Source organism: Palaemon carinicauda, chromosome 18 (assembly GCF_036898095.1).
Source record: "Palaemon carinicauda isolate YSFRI2023 chromosome 18, ASM3689809v2, whole genome shotgun sequence".
NCBI classification, from domain to species: Eukaryota; Metazoa; Arthropoda; class Malacostraca; order Decapoda; family Palaemonidae; genus Palaemon; species Palaemon carinicauda.
Window position 1 is genome coordinate 84,667,804 of NC_090742.1, and position 20,112 is coordinate 84,687,915.

Here is a 20,112-nt window from a genome sequence, read left to right on the forward strand (position 1 = left end):
TAATCCATTTCTTTTATCGAGGCAGATTTGCACCGACTCGCAGTGTGCCCTTTTAGCTCGGAAAAGTTTCCTGATCGCTGATTGGTTAGAATTATCTCGTCCAACCAATCAGCGATCAGGAAACTTTTCCGTGCTAAAAGGGCACCGCTGCGAGTCGGTGCAAATCTGCATCGCTAAAAGAAATGGACTATATATAATTCATTTGCGGTAGCCTATTGAAAGTATCCCAGTCTCGCAATCTGTTGGACGGGGGTTTGAAATCCGCTCAGGATCGAAAGTTTCTTGTAGTGTCTGCATTTTAATCATCTTTGTGAGCTAAGGGTTTAGGAGAACCTATAGGTCTACCTGATGAGTTATCAAGTCGCTACTGCCTAGCCCTCGCTAGTCCTAGCTTGATGAGAGGGGAGCTTGGGAGCTGATCACATGAATATATGGTCAGTCTCTAGGGGATTCTCCCGATTCTCCTGTCCCTTGCCTATGCTCTTCATGAGTAACCTCTAAACCTCTGGTAACTTCAGACAATAAAGTTAGCAGAGAAATGTTATTTGTAGGATAAGAGGGGGGAGTGTATTGACAATTAATATGCTTGCTAACAACAAAAGGAAGATTTGACTAGTTTAGATTAAATTTCAAGCTTAAAACACGATAAAAAATTCAACTCCATATACTGAACATGTCACACTAGCATAAGGCCCAACAAGTCTGGTTCCTTTACAACCGACTTCTGTACGCAATGATCACCAATTCGAATTAAATCTTTAGTGACATACCTCAGAAATATAAGACAATGTAAGGTGATAAGGCCCAGCTTATGAAAGGTGAAAGAAATAATCCCCTGCTGAGAGACGCTAAATAATGATTACCTCCTGGTCGTTTTTCTTGATATACTGATACGAGATCTGTCGCGACTGGGCGGAATGCACTCTGGTTATACTGAACTAACAATTGAGAGACCCATTTGTGTAACAATAATATTATAAAGACTAAGTCCAAAACTATTAGTAGGGATGAGGACAAGTGTCGGAAAAAATCATAATAGGACACGATTTTCTAAATCTAGCTCACTTAATATCAAACTGGTATAAACAGCCATGCAAGTTGAGGAAATAATTAAACATTAAGTTACTTCTGTGGCTGCAATAAGAAAAATTTCAAAAGCCTACCATGGCAAAACCTAACACAAATTTAAAATAACTTTTTCAAACCTTATTTACTCTATAACTAAACTATCAAATAATATTGTTCCGAATAAAATGAACAAAATTATTATATCCCTCATCCAGCTTACCCCATTTGCAGAGCTAAATCCCAAATGTATATTGTCAGGGGAAATTTACTCTCTCCCACTTCGACTTACCCTTTTATTCAAGCGACCCTAGGCATTCACTCGGCATGTTTTATTTCGGATTTGCTGTCAAAAAGAACGAATTACCCATCATTATATGAATAAAAGCTACTATATTTGATTGAGTTTACCTATATTCTGTCATCCTCTTTATAAAAAGACATAACCAAGGAAAGTTTTTGAAACATGAGTTCGTTTCATTATTGTAATACTTTTATTTCTTTTAATTCTTCGTAAACCAAAGCTACTAACATTAAGCTCGGAATCTCCCTAACCATCTGCTAAATAATCATTTGTTATTGTTTTCTGCTTCAAAACATGTTTTTCTTTTGTTGTTCAGAAACTGCAATAAAAATCAAATAATTTTTTCGCTAGGTAGGCTACCCAGTACCTTAAGACTGTTCAGAGTAACAATGGTAATATAATCAAGCCAAAATCAAGGAACTGCTCCAAACCTCAATGAAAAGGTAATCCGGATAAAATCTCTATAAATAATGTTACCATCATGAATATGATGAAATAACCCCTGTATAGATATATCTACGAAGGAACAGTCGCTGAAACAGGATTGGACATGGCAAAAGAATTATCACCATTAACATTATTATTATTATCTAATTACCTAAACTCTCAATAACACTTGTAATCCAAAATAATCCCTTAAAAAATTGAAGCAAAATCTTATAAACAAATACATCTTGCTCAACGTCCCTGCCTGGCGAACTGCTGGACGGAGGTTCGAGTCACGCTGAAGCTCGATAATTTCTTGTAGTGTCTGCAACCTAAACATTCTTGTGAGCTAAGGATGGGGGTTTAGGGGAGCCTATAGGTCTACCTTCTGAGTCATCAGTAGCCATTGCCTGGCCCTCGGTGGTCCTAGCTTGGGTGGAGAGGGGACTTGGGCGCTGATCATATACTGTATATACACACGCACACACCCTACACACACACACACACACACACACACATATATATATATATATATATATAAAAAATATATTTAAATATATATATATATATATATATATATATATAAAATATATTTAAATATATATATATATATATATATATATACACATATATATATATACATATATATATATATATATATATATATATATATATATATGTATATATATTAATATATACATATATATGTATATATAAAATATCCATAAATATATATATACATATATATATATATTAATATATACATATATATGTATATATAAAATATACATAAATATATATATAATATATATATATATAATATATATATATATATATATACATATATATACATATATATATATATATATATATATAGTCACACTCCGGGCCATTATCCTGCTAGCTAAGACATTGTTGCCGTCCCTTACCTCTGCCATTCAAAAGCTTTAACATCTTCAAGCCTTTAATAAGCTAATTTTCGAATCTAGCAAACCTTGTGTGTGAGAGAGAGTAAACTTTTAAAAAGCGCGGATTCTTACTCATGGTTGATGAAAAATTTATGCCAGATACTGAATTTTTAAAACGCTGAGATTGATACAGACCGCCAAAGAGGACCATAGCATCATCACCAATGACCATTAACGATGAACGAACAAATAAGTCGATGACAAACAGCTAAAGGATTCCTGTTCCTTGCGAGAGTGAGAGTGGGCTGCCGTGATTTGAAAATCAATTTGAGTTTAGACAACGCTTAAAAAATTAATCTCTCTCTCTCTCTCTCTCTCTCTCTCTCTCTCTCTCTCTCTCTCTCTCTCTCTCTCTCTCTCTCTCTCTCTCTCTGCCAATCGATCGATCGAATTTAAATTCAGTTAATTCTTTTGCGAGAAATATGACGTTCAATGAGTATTGTGAGTACTTTCTTACATAAATATTTACTATCTAAGAATACTGTGTATTTGTCGTTTCCTCCTTAATGAACATTAGCTTTCTTCAGAATATTGAGTAGTTTCTTTTTTTTGAAGGATTATAGAGCAGTGTTCTTGATAGCGAAAAACATTTATTAATCTTGTTCTAGTAGTTTAACGAGGATAATTAATGTAAGAAAATTAGGTAGCCTTTGTTAAACTCTAACCGAACAATAAATTGCAAGTGAAAAAATTTTTTCCTAGTACAGCATTTTTCTTCTACAAGAACAGTCTCGACCTTGATATATTAATCTGATTCATCGGAACACCTCTGGTTTTCAACCTAAACAACAACATAATTGTCTACCGCTGTATAATTCAAGTCCAGTGGTCCTTCGACTAATGTTTTATTTATGTCATATTTCGAAAGGCTTCTCGACCAAGCCTCGACTCTGAAAGACGACCACGACGTCAAGAGAAATGGATATTGAAAAGCCTAAGGTCTGCGCCATTAACATAAATTATTACAAGACACGAAAAGAAGAGTGAAGCCTAAAGGCAACTTTCTATAAGACGTCCGCTTTTGGCGTTTTTTCGTACTCAGTTTAATTTTTCGTAATGATGGTTGCTCGTCGTTGGTACACTAGCTCAACGTTGAAATAATTTTCCTTATTGTTCAAAACAAGATCATTTATTAATATATATAACTAGCCAAGAAGCCATAAAATAATAAAATATTAAATATGAATAGGAAAAGATAGATATAATATAATTAAAAATACCAAAACGAGTAAAAACAAACAATAACACATCATAATATAAGAATATTTTTAGAGGAATCTAATACGGTACACGAAAGCGCTAATCCACAAAATTAAATCCTACGTAATAAAGTGTAATTAAGATCATCATAATGCATGTCAATGAATAACATTATATATATAAATATATATATATATATATATATATATATATATATATATATATATACATATATATATCATCCTCCGTAACTAGTCCCCTGCAGGACAAAGGCCTCAGACATGTCCTTCCACAAGCGTTTGTCTATGGTCTTTGTGTGCCAGTCTATACGCTTAAATTTTCTTACCCTGTTAATCCATAATTTTCTCTGTCTTCCCCTGCTTCGTTTGCCATCTCTAAGAACCCATTCAGTTATTCTTCTTGTCCATTTATTATTTGTCACTCTCTTTATATGTAATGTCCATTTCTTTTTCTTGCATGTTGTAAGAATAGGGTGTACTTTAGTTTGCTCCCGAAACTATGTTGCTTTTTTCTGTCTCTTAGTGTTAATTTTCTTATGCATATATATACAGGTCTAGATGCCTTATGTATGAGTGGATGGACCATATGAAATTTTGAAGATTTATTACGGCGTCATTAAGCAGCTCTTTTTAATGAGCAAATGATAAATGGGACATTAACTACTATTAAGTTTTGTTAGGGGAAATATGGTTATGAACGTATTTATACATGTATTATATATATATATATATATATATATATATATATATATATATATATATATATATATATATATATATATATATATATATATATAATATATATATATATATATATATATAGAAGAATTTTCATTGACTTTTATCTTTCTTCATGGCGGAGTGGTATGGTCACTGGCATACAGATATCCTGGACGAGGGTTCAAATCCCCGCCGGTCCGATATCATAGTCTTTGGGCGGTTCCGCCTTGGGCTCTGATCCCGAGGTCGTTAAGAGAATCCAGACTTTAATGTATTAATATATATGGCTTATTTGAAATATGAAAGAAACACGTTTAAATGTGCATAAAATTTATCATGTATATATATATATATGTATATATACTGTAGTATAAAGATTTAATCTTACAATATAATTCTAAACTCTAGACCAGCATTTTTATGAAATATGCATGATGATGTAAGCATTTAAAAGAACACTTCCTAACTCTGAATTCATTTAATCAATTATCCTTACAAAAAACCGTAGCGAAATTTAACAATTCTCTAGGACCCTGAAAACTAATTTGTGAATCATTGGAGACTTCAAAGCTCAATAGTTTATAGGAAATGAACGTCGAAGTTAATGCATGAGAAAGAGTAGCATATGTAGTTGAGACTTCAGCGAATTCATTTCCAGTTCACCATTACTTAAATAACCATAAAATGATGATGAAGATTTAGTATGTACGCACATTCATACGAAGCAATAAAACGACGACAAAAGACAAGAAGCATTTATATCTAGCTTCTATTGTATATAACAAAAGTCCAGAGAACGTGTATTTATTTGGGAGCGAAAGATAAATGTAAACAGGCGAGATTAAAAGGAATGCAAAATCAAACAGGCTTGATAAACATCTATAACAAAGAAAATCTTTCAAAACAATCACGTGTAAAAGATATGACTGAATTTTGTCAAGAAACGTGTTAATGTAGTTTCACTTTTAAACTACTCGGTATTTGAACCTACGTTCACTTTGCTTAATTTCTCCCTTCTCCCTCTCAATTATTATGCCAAAAAAATTAATTATGCAACTGAGACCCTTCATAGTTGGCCAAGATTATAAGTATCCGTGAATAGAAATAATTAAGTTCCAGAGTACAGCCTGGATTTTTGTCTTCGTTTTCTTTACTTATTTCAAAATGCCCTAAAGTTCAATCTATTGAACACACTAATAGACCACGACACGAAGTGAACAAGAAAAACACTAAAGGCAAAAGAGGGAGTGAAATTTAACGTTAATGAAATTCTCTCTCTCTCTCTCTCTCTCTCTCTCTCTCTCCTCTCTCTCTCTCTCTCTCTCTCTCTCTCTCTCTCTCTGAGGTCAAGTGGATGGAGTGTTTATGAAAATACTGGGGAATATGGTTGTAAGTAAAGTGAAAAGCTGCATGTGGGATGAATGAACTATAAATATTCTAGAAAAATGAGACAGACAATGTGTAGGATGTTGAGAATGTATATTTCAGAACATACTTGGAAAATAACTAAAAGTCTTTATGAGGGCAGTAAAGTTTTTTTAGACCTTGTAGGCGGGCCTGTGAATGGTCTTAGTGTGAATGTGGGCATGTGTTTAGTGGTATGTCTATTGCTATTCAATGTCTTTGTGGATCGAGTGATGAAAGATGTTAGAAACTGGATGTAGATGAAAATTTACAGCATTATAAATATACTGCGAATGCAGTTTGGTATAATTGATGTTTGCAGAGGATAAAATCCTTGTTGCATATAGAGAAGAGAAACTACAAAAGCTAATAAAAGTTTTGAAATATATGCAAGAATATGGTTATGAAGGTAGATAGGAATCAGGAAGACGGGGAAAATAAGGTTAAAGCCGATGGTAGAAGAACGAAATTAATAGCTTTATAAAAGTAATTGGGAGTTAATTTAATTATTGCTAATGTTATGAGAGAAGTAGTTCACAGAACAGGCGAAGCAAGAAATGAAGTAGCGTTTGTGCGAAAAGGTTAGGAAGAAACTTGAACTGTTTGTGGATACCAGGGTTGGAATATATGCAATTAATAGTTGAACAAATGAACTGTGGATGTTGAGTAAAATGAAAGGAAAAGGTTGAAACACCCAAACTTATTTTTTCTACAGTATGTGTGGTTTAAAAGAAATAATGAGTGAGATTTGTGGAAATAACGTAAACGTATGAAAAGGTTGTCTGAAAGGGTGAACTAGAGATATTTTCGTGATGTATAAAAATGGACCAGGACCAACTTGTGAATAAGATGTATAATTCTGAAAAGCTAAGGGGATGATGAAAAAGTAAATATAGAGAGGCTAGGATAAAGACATAAATTCATATGATAAAAAACGGTCCTTTATATCGAGGAAAACGAGGCTATAAGCAAAACAAACGGGTGAATGGCAAAGTATCTGTTGGAAATCATTGCGCTGTTGACGAGCCTTCAATGTTATCGTATGAAGCCAATATCGCAGAGGTAATTCGGCATTAGCGATTCTTCAATGATTCAACAGATAAAGTACAAAAATTAATGTAGCCGTTATCTTGTTTTATTTTTCAGGACTTTTCCTATGAAGGCATATACATAAATAAATATATATATATATATATATATATATATATATATATATATATATATATATATATATATATATATATACATATATACTGTATATATGGCCATACTGGATTTCCCTTATTCATTTCATTATAGCATTTTTTCGAGAGTAAACCAACGAAGTTCTCTCAAAATCAATTCATATATATATATATATATATATATATATATATATACACATATGTGTATATGTATATATATATATGTATATGCATAAAAATATACATGTAGATACATATATATATATATATATATATATATATATATATATATATATATATAATAATAATAATAATAATTAAAACACCTTTAAATCTTTCACGTGTTCTTTCATTCTACACTTCTGATTGCATAGGTTTATGAACATATATATAAACTTGATATATAATGTATCGAGTGAAGGTAGTAAAAAAGTAAAGAAACATTATTTACTGACCTGTAATGATTGCATACTGAGCGTGAAGCAATTCACTGACGTCTCGAACACTCAGGGCACAGCCTCCCTCCTCCAACACCTCGTCTGCAACAGGAAGGAAAAGAAATCATCAAACTTGTTTTTAAATAACTACCATTCAAATGTGTACAAACATATATATATATATATATATATATATATATATATATATATATATATATATATATATATATATATATATATAAATTGTATAATTGAGTGCGTATGTATACATACAAATATATGTCTTTATCTGTATCTATCTATCTATCTATCTATATATATATATATATATATATATATATATATATATATATATATATATATATTTACATACATATACATATATACAAAATTAATAAATACATCGATAGTATATATAATGTGTGTATGTATATGCACAAATATGTTTGTATCTATCTCTATATGCATACTGTACATATACATATCTACCTATCTACATAAAAATATTCAACAGGCTTGTTTCCCCAGAAAAGAACGGTAATTGAAGATCCTAAAATACTTTTAGTGAAAGACATGACTGAAATGAGGAAGGGTGGGAGATGAATCAACCCCCATATAAAGAAGGGTGAAAGAGAGGAAGGGCAAATCCATCATCTCTACGTCCCAGGGTAATTATTCTCTCAAGTTCATCAGAAGCCGGAAGACCTATAAACAAAATGTTCCTAATGAAGTTTATGATAAAGAAGCCCAACACCAGCTTAACCTGGCCCTTATCATTCTCTGGAGAGAGAGAGAGAGAGAGAGAGAGAGAGAGAGAGAGAGAGAGAGAGAGAGAGAGAGAGAGAGAGAGAGAGTGTGTTGGTGCGGAGTCTTTTATCAAATAGCATACTCTGGGAGATCTAACTCCCGGATGTAGATATAAATTGTAGGTAGGAGGGATAACGTACGTATTCTATTGCTTTTGAATAATGCTCTACATTACATGAAGCAGAGATAGACCAACAAATAGACAGAGCGAGTGACAATCAAGTGTCTCTGATCCTGATCTACCAAGCCACTACAAAGACAGCTTCATCCTCCAGTTGGATCAGTACTTCCTAAGAGAACGCCATTCCAAGTGTCTTGGGTAGTAAAACTAACAACCTCTGTAATTTTACGATCTCACGAGGATTTGTTTTTTTCTTACAGTAGCCTAGTGATTTTTTCTCGAATTTGAAATGCAAAATAAAATTGTACCAGTACAGAATTGTCTTAAGAATTGTCACAGATTCCTCTTAAGTAAAAACACATTTGTTTTAACCTTCTCGTATAATTTGAGAATTCTCTAAAGCCATGAGGTATAATGCTTTTGCCCTGAAACATCAATAACAATAACATATATATATATATATATATATATATATATATATATATATATATATATATATATATATATATATATATATAATATAATATTATATTCTGTATCTTTTGCCCATTTACCATTAAAAAGAAATGGCAACATTATGTTAACTCATTGTCACACTTCTTGCATTATCAACGCAGCGTGAATCTTCTCCGAAGGAATTAGTGTATATGAAGTTGACATTGGCACGTTGACCTGCATTTGCATTTACATGGCAAGAGAACTTACCTCTACTACGGCATCAACTACTAATATCTATCTTATACTATACACTTAAAACAGTTTGTCATAAAGAAAGAATCAAAATGAGTAAATTGATAAGGCATTTCTCTGAGCGGTTAATAGAATATCTCCAGCAACTATTATCTACCGTTCATTACAAAGCTTACAGAAGAGTTTTTTCAACAGATTCAAAATAATATTAAGCGAGCCAACTGGAAAGAAAATTCAAATTATCAAAATAATGTAAAGTGAGCAACCCGGAAAGAGAATTTAAAAGTAGATAAAAAAAAATATGACAAAAAACAACAAATGTTGACTATATATTGGGAAATCCTAACAGAACTGAAGAATCACTTCTATAAAAAGACATTTTAGATTACAAAGCCTAAGGGCTCTAAGGATTTGAGGAATCTTTTTATCAAGATTATAGAGAAAGAAACGGCAAAAATAGACAAAAAATTCGTAACGATTGTAGCAGTAATTTCGATAGAAGGCTTTAGAAGGATAATCTACGAGCTGATAAGGAAGCATTGAAAAGACCACGAAGAGCAATTTTAATTTGGATAATTAGATAAGCAAATAACACTAGAATATTGATAATGGCAAATGAACTATGCCCTGCGATCATTGGGGAAATTAAGAAGTCAACATAGATCTGTAAAAAAATGGGATTTAATCAAAATTAAATTCAGACAGAATGGGAAGAATACAGTTTCGTTATAAAGGTCGCTGTCATTCAATACTGGTCCCATGTGTGGCGATATCATCCAAAATCCAACTGAAAAGGGAACGTTAACAATCAAGATCATCCACTCTAACGATAGAAGACAAGATGGCCAATAAAATCTGAGCAGGAAGGCGACTGGGGGAGATGGAGGGTTCCACAAGAGCTGCCATTATACACTAAGGCCCCATTACCTCCGTCTATCGCTATTAAAATAAAAAGAGAAATTCTTGAGAGATTAAAATGATTTCAGTCATCAGTTAATGTAATGGGCACCGTTAATGCATTTTCTAAAGCACCCAAGTTGTTCCTTTATCATTCTGTTTCCTTCCTAGTTTATCTATCAATCTATGGTTTAATTTTAATTCTAAGTTTAAATTGATGCATATAAATGATATCAAAATTTTGACCTGGAGCTTTTTAATAGCTCGAGACTATTTTCAAAACGTGCTCCTAGTACACGTATTGAAATCATTTGTTCTTTGATTTCTTAATCCTAAATTAGCTTTTAGACAAACCTCAACTTGGAAATATGAAGGAAATTTTTCCCCTCTATGTTTTTCTCTCCTTCCAACCACAAGGACAAATAATACCTTTCCTCCACTCTCCTTTCTCTTTCTCATTTAAAAACTTTCAACCACTACACTTTTTTTCTGGCACTCACCTCTCTCTCTCTCTCTCTCTCTCTCTCCTCTCTCTCTCTCTCTCTCTCTCTCTCTCTCACCTACCATGGGGCGCCGGCAGTTCGGTGAAGGCCACTTGCATCTGACGGCCATTGAAGAAGAGATACCTTGTTCTCGGACCCAAAAGGTGACGAACCAGAAAGCGGGGAAGTTCGAACACCAGGGTCCTCCTCGGCTTGACTAGGCCTCCCCCTCCCTCTCCTCCTCCTCCAATACCTCCGTGTTCGTCTTCCCCGCCAGCCCAAGATTCACTAAGATCCCATTGGCTTAAGGCAATCATAGTTTATAAAGGGCACACACCACAATACCATCCCTTGGTATATCGCCGAAGACTTTCACGAACTTGAGTTTCGAGGTCACGAAGTTTCCCAAGGAACTATTTCCATAGGGAGAGCACTACCACAGTATTTCCATGAGGTGACACTAACGAACACAAACCAATTTCTAGTGGAGCAGAGTTGGAGTTTATAGTTTGCGAGATATTGGGGAAATTTGCTAAAAATAATAAAATAATAATAGGTCTAATGCGTATATGTTCGGTACTAAGGTACTAGCCTGTACCTTGTCACTGTCCCATCACAGAAGATCCTTTACTAAAGCTTGCATATCTTGTAGAAGAATCTAAGTCCGTTGGTGCCAGTCACATGGATCACATTAGGTAATATGTTAGTGGAAATCCAGTAAAACATTTTTCTTTATCCTGGTAACAACTATTGAAAGAAGCAAGCAAAAACATAAACATAACCTTCTTGTTTTTAATAAACACAATAACAACGATGATCATTATTGACAGCTATCATAATGAGCACATGGTTATGATAATGAAACGCCCGACTCATGTAAGAATTGTATATTGAAATAAGACCTTCATCGACTCATCTTTTTAAACTTATGATGATATTGCTGACTCCCGTAACTATGTTCTAAACACATAAAAACAGGAAAAAAATTAAAAATCCACAAAAATTAAGTTCCGTAAAGTTAAGAGAATGAAACATCAAGAGTACAAACGTTATGTGACTTTTTATTAGTTATGAAAAATAATGAAAATTACATAAAAACAATTACAGGAATGACAAATGAGACAAAAATGGATGAAAAATATTAGATGGTAAAAATATCACGTTGCTTTCAAGTAACATCTCAACCTCTTGAAACTCCCAACCATTAATAAAGGCCTACACTCCACCCCTGAGAAGAAAAGGCAGAGGATTAAATATGGCTAATTGACATTTTTTAATCAATAGTTATACTTGTTAAAAGAGGACTATGGTCCAAGTAAGCGAACCACATAAAAAAAAACCCTCTAAAAACAACCCTGGTAACAACAAATTAGAAAATATGAAATTTCTTCGAAATAAAAAAGCTTTCGATTTGAGAGAGAGAGAGAGAGAGAGAGAGAGAGAGAGAGAGAGAGAGAGAGAGAGAGAGAGAGAGAGAGAGAGAGAGAGCGTAAAAATACCGAATATCCCTTTAATAACGTAAACCTGAATTTATAAGAAAATTCATTTGAAAAAGATAACTTGGAAATTAATGCACCGACGGACTCTAATCCTAATTAGCCCAGCCTTTAAACACTTGAGTCTGTCACTTCAGTTTATTTTTATTTCTTTTTGAAAAAAGTCAAGAGCACTTATAAGTTACTTTTAATGGAGTGAATAATACCCATGTTAATACCCCCTTCCTTCCACGCACCATACCCCCTTCCCAGTTAACAAAAGACTTTCGAAATTCTGTTTGTTGTTCTTACGGTAAGCATATAAATAGACAACATTCTTCCCCCCAAAATTAAAATTCTTAAGAGCTATTTATCTTAAAAATAAAATAATTTTAATTTGTTTTAAGAATAAAACTATTCGTAAAATAATATAAGCATTCGAAATTTCGTCATTTCTATTTCCTTTTATAAAGGATATAATTTTTTAGGTTCATCGCTTTTTCCTAACTCTTAACACCCAAAATAGGAATCCATTTTGTGTGCTTTTATTCAAGTCAAGATACAGGCCTGGCCGGAAATTTATTGAAACCTAGTCCGATATTATAGGTCCAGCTACATGGTTAGGATATGCGCAGCTTGAAGTAACAAATTTTGTCAAATCTTTGAAACTATTCGTAGATTTCAGTCGTTCAGTTGATATACATAATTTTCTTCTGTTTATTTTACCAAGTTCGCTCCTCTACAACTGCTAGGGGATATTACTCCCCTGAGGAGATTTTCCGAGCTACAGATAATTGATCTCAACTCCGGATTACAGGTTTTACTAGCTATTATCTGGAAGGGAAAAAGTTATAAGGAGTATTGATAAATTATTTTCAAACTCTATTTCTATATTTTTACATAAACAATGGACTATTTTGTCACTTTCTACTACAAACATAAGCTCCTTTCAGGTCTACTTGTTCTTTAAAAACTATAGATTTAACTCACGCCAGGCATATTTGTTTATTAGGACCAAAAACATTTTATTTAACTACAACATAGCTAACAGATCATAAGCTGGAATTTCAATAAGAACTTTTTCCCGCTTACTTATTCGTATCAAGCGAAAAAGTGAGAAATACTTAAAATATTCAGAAAACTCAAATTTATTTTTGTATTTCTATTTTTCACTTCCACAAGAATAGCTTATAGCCTTGAAAGTTAAATCATCCGTGATTTTACTAATTGATTCAACATTTGTAAGTAAACAATTTGACAATTATATTCTCACAGGAGCCCGAGGATGTTATAGGATAACATAACATTATTCTTCATTCCCTATTTGCGTGTGTGTGTGTGTGTGTGTGTGTGTGTGTATATATATATATATATATATATATATATATATATATATATATGTGTGTGTGTGTGTGTGTCTGTGTGTGTGCGTGTGTGTAAATGCATAAATAGCCATGAAACGAAAAGAGAAAAGACTTGTATTGTATAACGAGGACAAGTGTGTGCTAGTGGCATGTACTCAATGCTTAAGAAGTGTGTGTGATCAAGCAACAAACTTATTATAAAGATTTAAAAAGTCACCAGGACGAATCAAATGACGAAAGTAGCATATGCTATTACTCGACACGACATAGTTCCAGTAGAGAGAGAGAGAGAGGAGAGAGAGAGAGAGAGAGAGAGAGAGAGAGAGAGAGAGAGAGAGAGAGAGAGAGAGTAAAAATATGAGAGTGTTTAATGTTGCGTGAAATTTCATATGAAATAATGTACATACAGAATTTCCATTTGAAAAAGGAGTGAATAATTTTACCACATTTTCATTAGGAGAAGAGATCTCGACGAATCCAGAGTCTCAGTGAGTCATATAACAGAGTGACTATTAAATACAAGCTGAATCAGTACGCACGACAATTACTCATTGAAAGCGTATTAGTCATAGTCATATACAAACAATGAGTAAAATAGTGACTAATATATTGCCTTTCTAATAACAGTATTAAAATTCTTTTTTCTTTTTTTTACAGGAGATATCACTAGAGCAGGAAAAAAGGTTAAGCTACTTATGACTACCATGAAATAAATTTCATACTATATTATCGATTGGAAAAGAAAAAAAATATGTGAAAACCGAGTATAGAAAGATTATCCACCGACGTAGATGAGTGCACTAGTTTAGTAGCTAGATGTATATACTTATAAATATATAAAGTTCAATATATAATAGGGCTGGGGTCGACCAGCCAGCCAAGCCGCCACAAAATTAAAAACTAGAAGAAGCTTTTTAAGTGATGATAGAGATAGATGATGGAAACACGACTGAATGCTAACAAGGTGGTGATTAGGAGAGGGTCGGTCAAATGAGGATGAATAACTCACTTTATATGGGTGGGAATAGTAATAGCAATGAGAGAGAGAGAGAGAGAGAGAGAGAGAGAGAGAGAGAGAGAGAGAGAGAGAGATTAACGAGGAAGCTTTTATGTGACAAAATACAGAGTTCTGAGATATGAAAAGTAGAAAATACTCATTCTATTCATGAAAAAGTGTGGAAAGAAACCCCATGAATATTCAACACATAGCTATATTTCTTAAGATGTACTATCCACTCTCTATTACGAAATAGCCGCCAACTAGTAGCTAATATCATATCTTGTATTCAGGAGTTTAAAAATTCTGTATTGTTATGTCAGTTCTTAAAAACATATAGTTAATGTATTGAAATATTTCTAATGTAGTTTCATACATTTATAAAATACAATATTATGAATTATTGTAGACCCGTTAATTTTTAAATCTCTCGTTACGGAGATTATGCTGAAAATTCCACATAGCTAAAAGTAATAAAAAATTAAGACGATCATAACGCCAGCACCGGATTGTATAAAATTGTAAATATTTGGTTGGCCTTTGAAGATTGAGCGGCGCCTTTAAGATATTAGACAAGAGGAAAAGGCAGGATATCTTGACATAATTAACTACACCAGCCTAAGATCGAACTTTGAGAACCTTACTGAAACTACCAAAATGCAATAGCTTTTTTTTATAATCCCTTCCAATCAGGCAGATAGCTTGATATAAATAGTGTCTAATCTTGTTGAAATTATTGCAAATGAATCACGAGATTCCAAGTTTATATTTGCAATGAAAACCTAACTCAATAACTTTTTGCGTAAAATAATGCTGCGAGCTAATTTCTTATTTTCGTAAATGGTACAGTTGCAAAGGAAAACGACCAATAAATAATTATAACAGTAGCATCATGTACTGGAATTAAAGTAATGTAAATAATCTACTAGTATAAGAAAAGGTGAGCAGAGCAAAGATACTCGAACACCAGTCACTAGCGAAAATTCTTGAAATTCCACCCCAATCAAAGCGTAATCCTGAAATAATTGAAAAACTTAAAAAAAAAAACCATAACACAAAAATTCATAACAAACGAGAAGCCTTTCAAAATTCCATAATTAACTCTTCGGTAACCAGAAAACGACGTGATCCACATCTTGAACAGATGACTGCTTTGCATCATTCTCACATCTATTATGGAAATACCCAAATTAAAAATTTCAAAATTGCATGCAAAAACACAGAAAAATGTAATAATAATATATGCATATATAAACATATACACACATTATATATATATATATATATATATATATATATATATATATATATATATATATACCACGGAGGTAGCTGCAGTAGGGGATTCAGCTTTATGAAGCTGCATCTGTGGTGGATAACGGGGGAGGGTGGGCTGTGGCACCCTAGCAGTACCAGCCGAACTCGGTTGAATCCCTCGTCAGGATGGGAGGAGCGTAGAGGAAATGTCCCCCCCCCCCCCTTTTTTTTTTATTTGTTTCATGTCGGCTACCCCCTAAAATTAGGGGAAGTGCCTTGGTGTGTATATATATATATATATATTATATATATATATAAATATATATATATATATATATATATACATATATATATATATATATATATTTATATATATACATATATATATATATTTATATATATACACATATATACATACATATATATAAATATATATATATATATATGTTTATATATATATATATACATATATATATATTTATATATATACACATATATACATACATATATATATATATATATATATATATATATATATATATATATATATATATATATATATATATATATATAGGCAACAATGAAGGAGGGCAACAATTATAGTGTCCTCATATAGAAACGGTCTCTAACAATTAAATTTCAATTAATGGAGCAGAAACGAGAGAGAGAGAGAGAGAGAGAGAGAGAGAGAGAGAGAGAGAGAGAGAGAGAGAGAGAGAGAGAGAGAGAAATGCCGTGAATCTTATTCTAACGCTGTTAAATGCGCACTTTATACAAATATCAAACAAACATAACAGGGCTCTAAAAGCCGACCCAACCTTCATAAATAATCTCTCTCTCTCTCTCTCTCTCTCTCTCTCTCTCTCTCTCTCTCTCTCTCTCTCTCTCTCTCTCTCTCTCTCTCTCCTCTCGTTGAAAGGGTGATGCTTCTCTACGTTTCTGACTGAATAACGAGTGGATGTATACCCAAGCTTAATTAACCTCGTATTTTCCGTTTATTACAGTTTTTCTCTGTACAAAATTACAGTGCGTATGTTGTATATTTTTCTTTATAATTACTATATGCTATATTCATAGGTTAACTCTTTACCTTATAAAAATTCCTATCCTTTTCTCTCTAAATACAACCCTATAATTATTCCACATTACATCAAAAAAGCTAAAACCATTATTACTATAATTTCTGATTAATACGGTTTGCATTCGACATCTGATTTTCAGATTTGAAGCAATACACAATCAAAATCTACAAAATGAATCTGATGAATATTATAACACATCAGAAAAGGAAACAAAATCTTTTTGGAAAGTTCATTTTACGAGAGATTAGGCATATATGTTTGGAATATCAAAGGTCAAGGTTTGTATTCATTGTGTTGACCCGATTTTTGTCAAAGTTGGTATCCTTTAATCACACGATAGTATTATATGGGCTCATAATTACCTACAGCCAGTTACAGCAGTTTAATAAAGTTTATTAAAAGTTTCAGCAACAAACTGATTGTAGTTTGTTTATTTTATATTTTGTAAGAGGAGTCACAATGTGCGTTCAACCCTCATCTTTTATCTGCCGTTTTGGGAGCGTAAACGGCAAAATTTAAAAGGCAGTGCCGTGAAAGCACTAATTTTTCTGAGGTACAAAAATGCACAGAGGTCAGTGACCCTGCGTTTGTATTACAAAGGTGAGAGAATAGGAATTTTCCACATTCAATTAGATACAATTGTGAAAGTATAAACGCGGCAACGATTGCTCTCATTTTTCTGTCTTCGAAGTCCCCGTATTAGAAAAAGCGATTTTCCGATGAAAAAAAAAATTATATATTCAAGTTGTCTAATAAAGTAAAATTAAAGTCTGCAAGAACCGCATATTATCACTGACCGCGAAAGCTAATGGAAGTCTAATGTCTATTCTTTTTTTATTATGCCTCTTTAGGTACGTTCCTTTCCCCTACGTATTGGATGGTAATCTTAACGTTAATGCCCTTTTATAATCGGTTTTAATTGCGATAAAAATCCTATTTTTAAAATAAAGCACTATGCCTCAAAACACTTCCAAGTCTTGTGTGCACGTAATAGATTTCCGACCGCTGAATAAGCAGCATTTCACATGCATAAATGAGAGTAGGCGAAGAGACGCATTGTATATATTTTCTCTTAAGAAAAAAATAACAGAGCTACGGACCAGAAGTACAGCAAGGCGAAAGAATTACCATTAGACGGAAAGACTGTGTAAATTAAATATAAGATAAAAATGATAAGTCAAACTTTATATCATACACAAGATGGAGTTAAGAGAAATAATAAAATCTATCCCTTCACGAGAAAGTAAACTTGTCTCTTCTATAAATGTCAGCAAAATGTCTGAGGATGAAAATAATTTCTGAAAAAAAATTCAAAGGTTCGGGGAAGACTTATTAACATGCCTCCTTTATTACCTTTTAATTTTCACAAATATTCAAGCTAAATTAATTCTTTGTTCAATAAACCAATGCAAATCTACACCCGTTAGTAAAAATAATATAAAGTAATACTGCACTCAAAAAGAACAGTACTGAATAAATAAAAGCAACACATCTGCCGATATTTACATGATCTGAACTCTTATTTCATCTTGAAACTCATATTACAGATTTGCATTTGATCAAAATATGGAAAAAGGATGAAAAAAGATATTTGCTTCCATCAACGAAACTAGAAATATTTTCCCAAAGCTCAGTAAATATCTAGATGCAGCTGACAAGGATTAAAAATGAAATATCAAATGGAAAACAAAAGGTTCATAGGATTCTGCTACAGACTGGAAAAATCATTCATCCGGGTACTAGGAGTTGTATTTTGGTGTTAAGGAATGGTCTTGCGGATGTGGCATCGTGTAAAATGCATAAAAGAATCCCCGATTACTTTGATAACATCATAATCATGGATGCTTTGGTCCATAAATATTCCTAAAGTCTTTGCTCCAGTCCCTTTCAAAGTACTGGAGATCTTCAAAAAAATTCCTCAATGGACGCCTTGTCCAAGGTACTTATACAAGCCTTGTTTTCCGTCACTGTATCCTTATTATTTATGCCTCAGCATAGTAGAAGCATTCAAGTCACAGTAAGACAGAGATGAATGTGTGTGTGTGTGTGTGTGTGTGTGTGTGTGTGTGTGTGTGTGTGTGTGTGTGTGTACAGTGCAGTGAATCGACAAACTCTTATTGAAGCTTTCGAATAGGGGTGGCGACAGCTGTTTCAGCCTTCATCAAAGGGCGTTCTCAGGACTACAATGTTTTGAACAGTGTAATTATGTCAATTCAGATGTCAGAACAGTAATATTAATTAATAAAAGTATGGATGTTTGCGTGTGTGTGTATATATATATATATATATATATATATATATATATATATATATATGTATATGTATATATATATATATATATATATATATATATATATATATCATTATGATTGCTAAACCAAATAACTATACTCGTATTAGGGAGAAGATTGAAAAAGACATCTAAAACGACAATAATAATCATATCTGAGAAAAATGTTATGTCACGACAGTAAAACTACAATAAAGATTTAAAGGCTGCTCATGAATGGCAGAGGCAAGGGACAGTGACATTGCTCTATCAACCAGGACAATGCACTAGAGATTACCCATATTACATATGATCAGCGCTCAGGCAATCGCTGCTAATGACTCGGCTAATAGACCTATAGGCTCCCCAAAACCATCCATCCTTAGTTCACAAGGATGGTAAGGTTGTAGCGACCAAAGGAACTATCGAGTTTGAGCGGAACTCGAACCTCGTCTGGCAATCACCAGGCAAGGATGCTACCACCAGGCCACACTTGAGACGGTTCTGCCTTCAGTATGCCTCACAGTGTGCAGCAATGTATATGGTATTAAAGGTAGATTGATGTTTCCCTTCAGTCTAAATCTATTTTATCTTTCCTTTTTCTTTTACTTTACATCCGTTCCCTCATGATTCATCTCATTTGATTAACGTGTTATTCAATTTTATCTAATTTTGATTTCCACTTTTTATTTCAGTTATTTCCATCTTTGATTTACTCAATTTCCCTTTTTTCTTTCATCAACTTCCTTCACTTTCATCAATTTCCATAATCTATTTAATCCATTTCCAATCTGTTATTTCAACAATTACTAACATTTCATCAATTTTCATCTTTTATTTTATAATAAATCCCTAAAGATACTATAAATACCGAAACAATAGTCCCGTTGAATAAACACAATTTACTACTGAAATGATTAATGAAAAAATCACAGGATTCAGA

At 32.9% G+C, this 20,112-nt stretch overlaps 1 protein-coding gene across 11 annotated transcripts in view; it reads right to left on the reverse strand.

The window, feature by feature from the left end:
- The window catches only part of LOC137657922 (guanine nucleotide exchange factor DBS-like), a 664,479-nt gene that overhangs the window by 183,027 nt on the left and 461,340 nt on the right, over positions 1-20,112 (reverse strand). For 10 of the 11 annotated variants that reach the window (XM_068392587.1, XM_068392595.1, XM_068392589.1 and 7 more), the window contains one exon: positions 7,747-7,830. In XM_068392587.1, the coding sequence (XP_068248688.1) occupies positions 7,747-7,830 (84 nt within the window). Of the gene's footprint in view, positions 1-7,746; positions 7,831-10,807; positions 11,058-20,112 lie in introns of those variants that run through there. The other variant, XM_068392594.1, reaches the window with a different exon arrangement.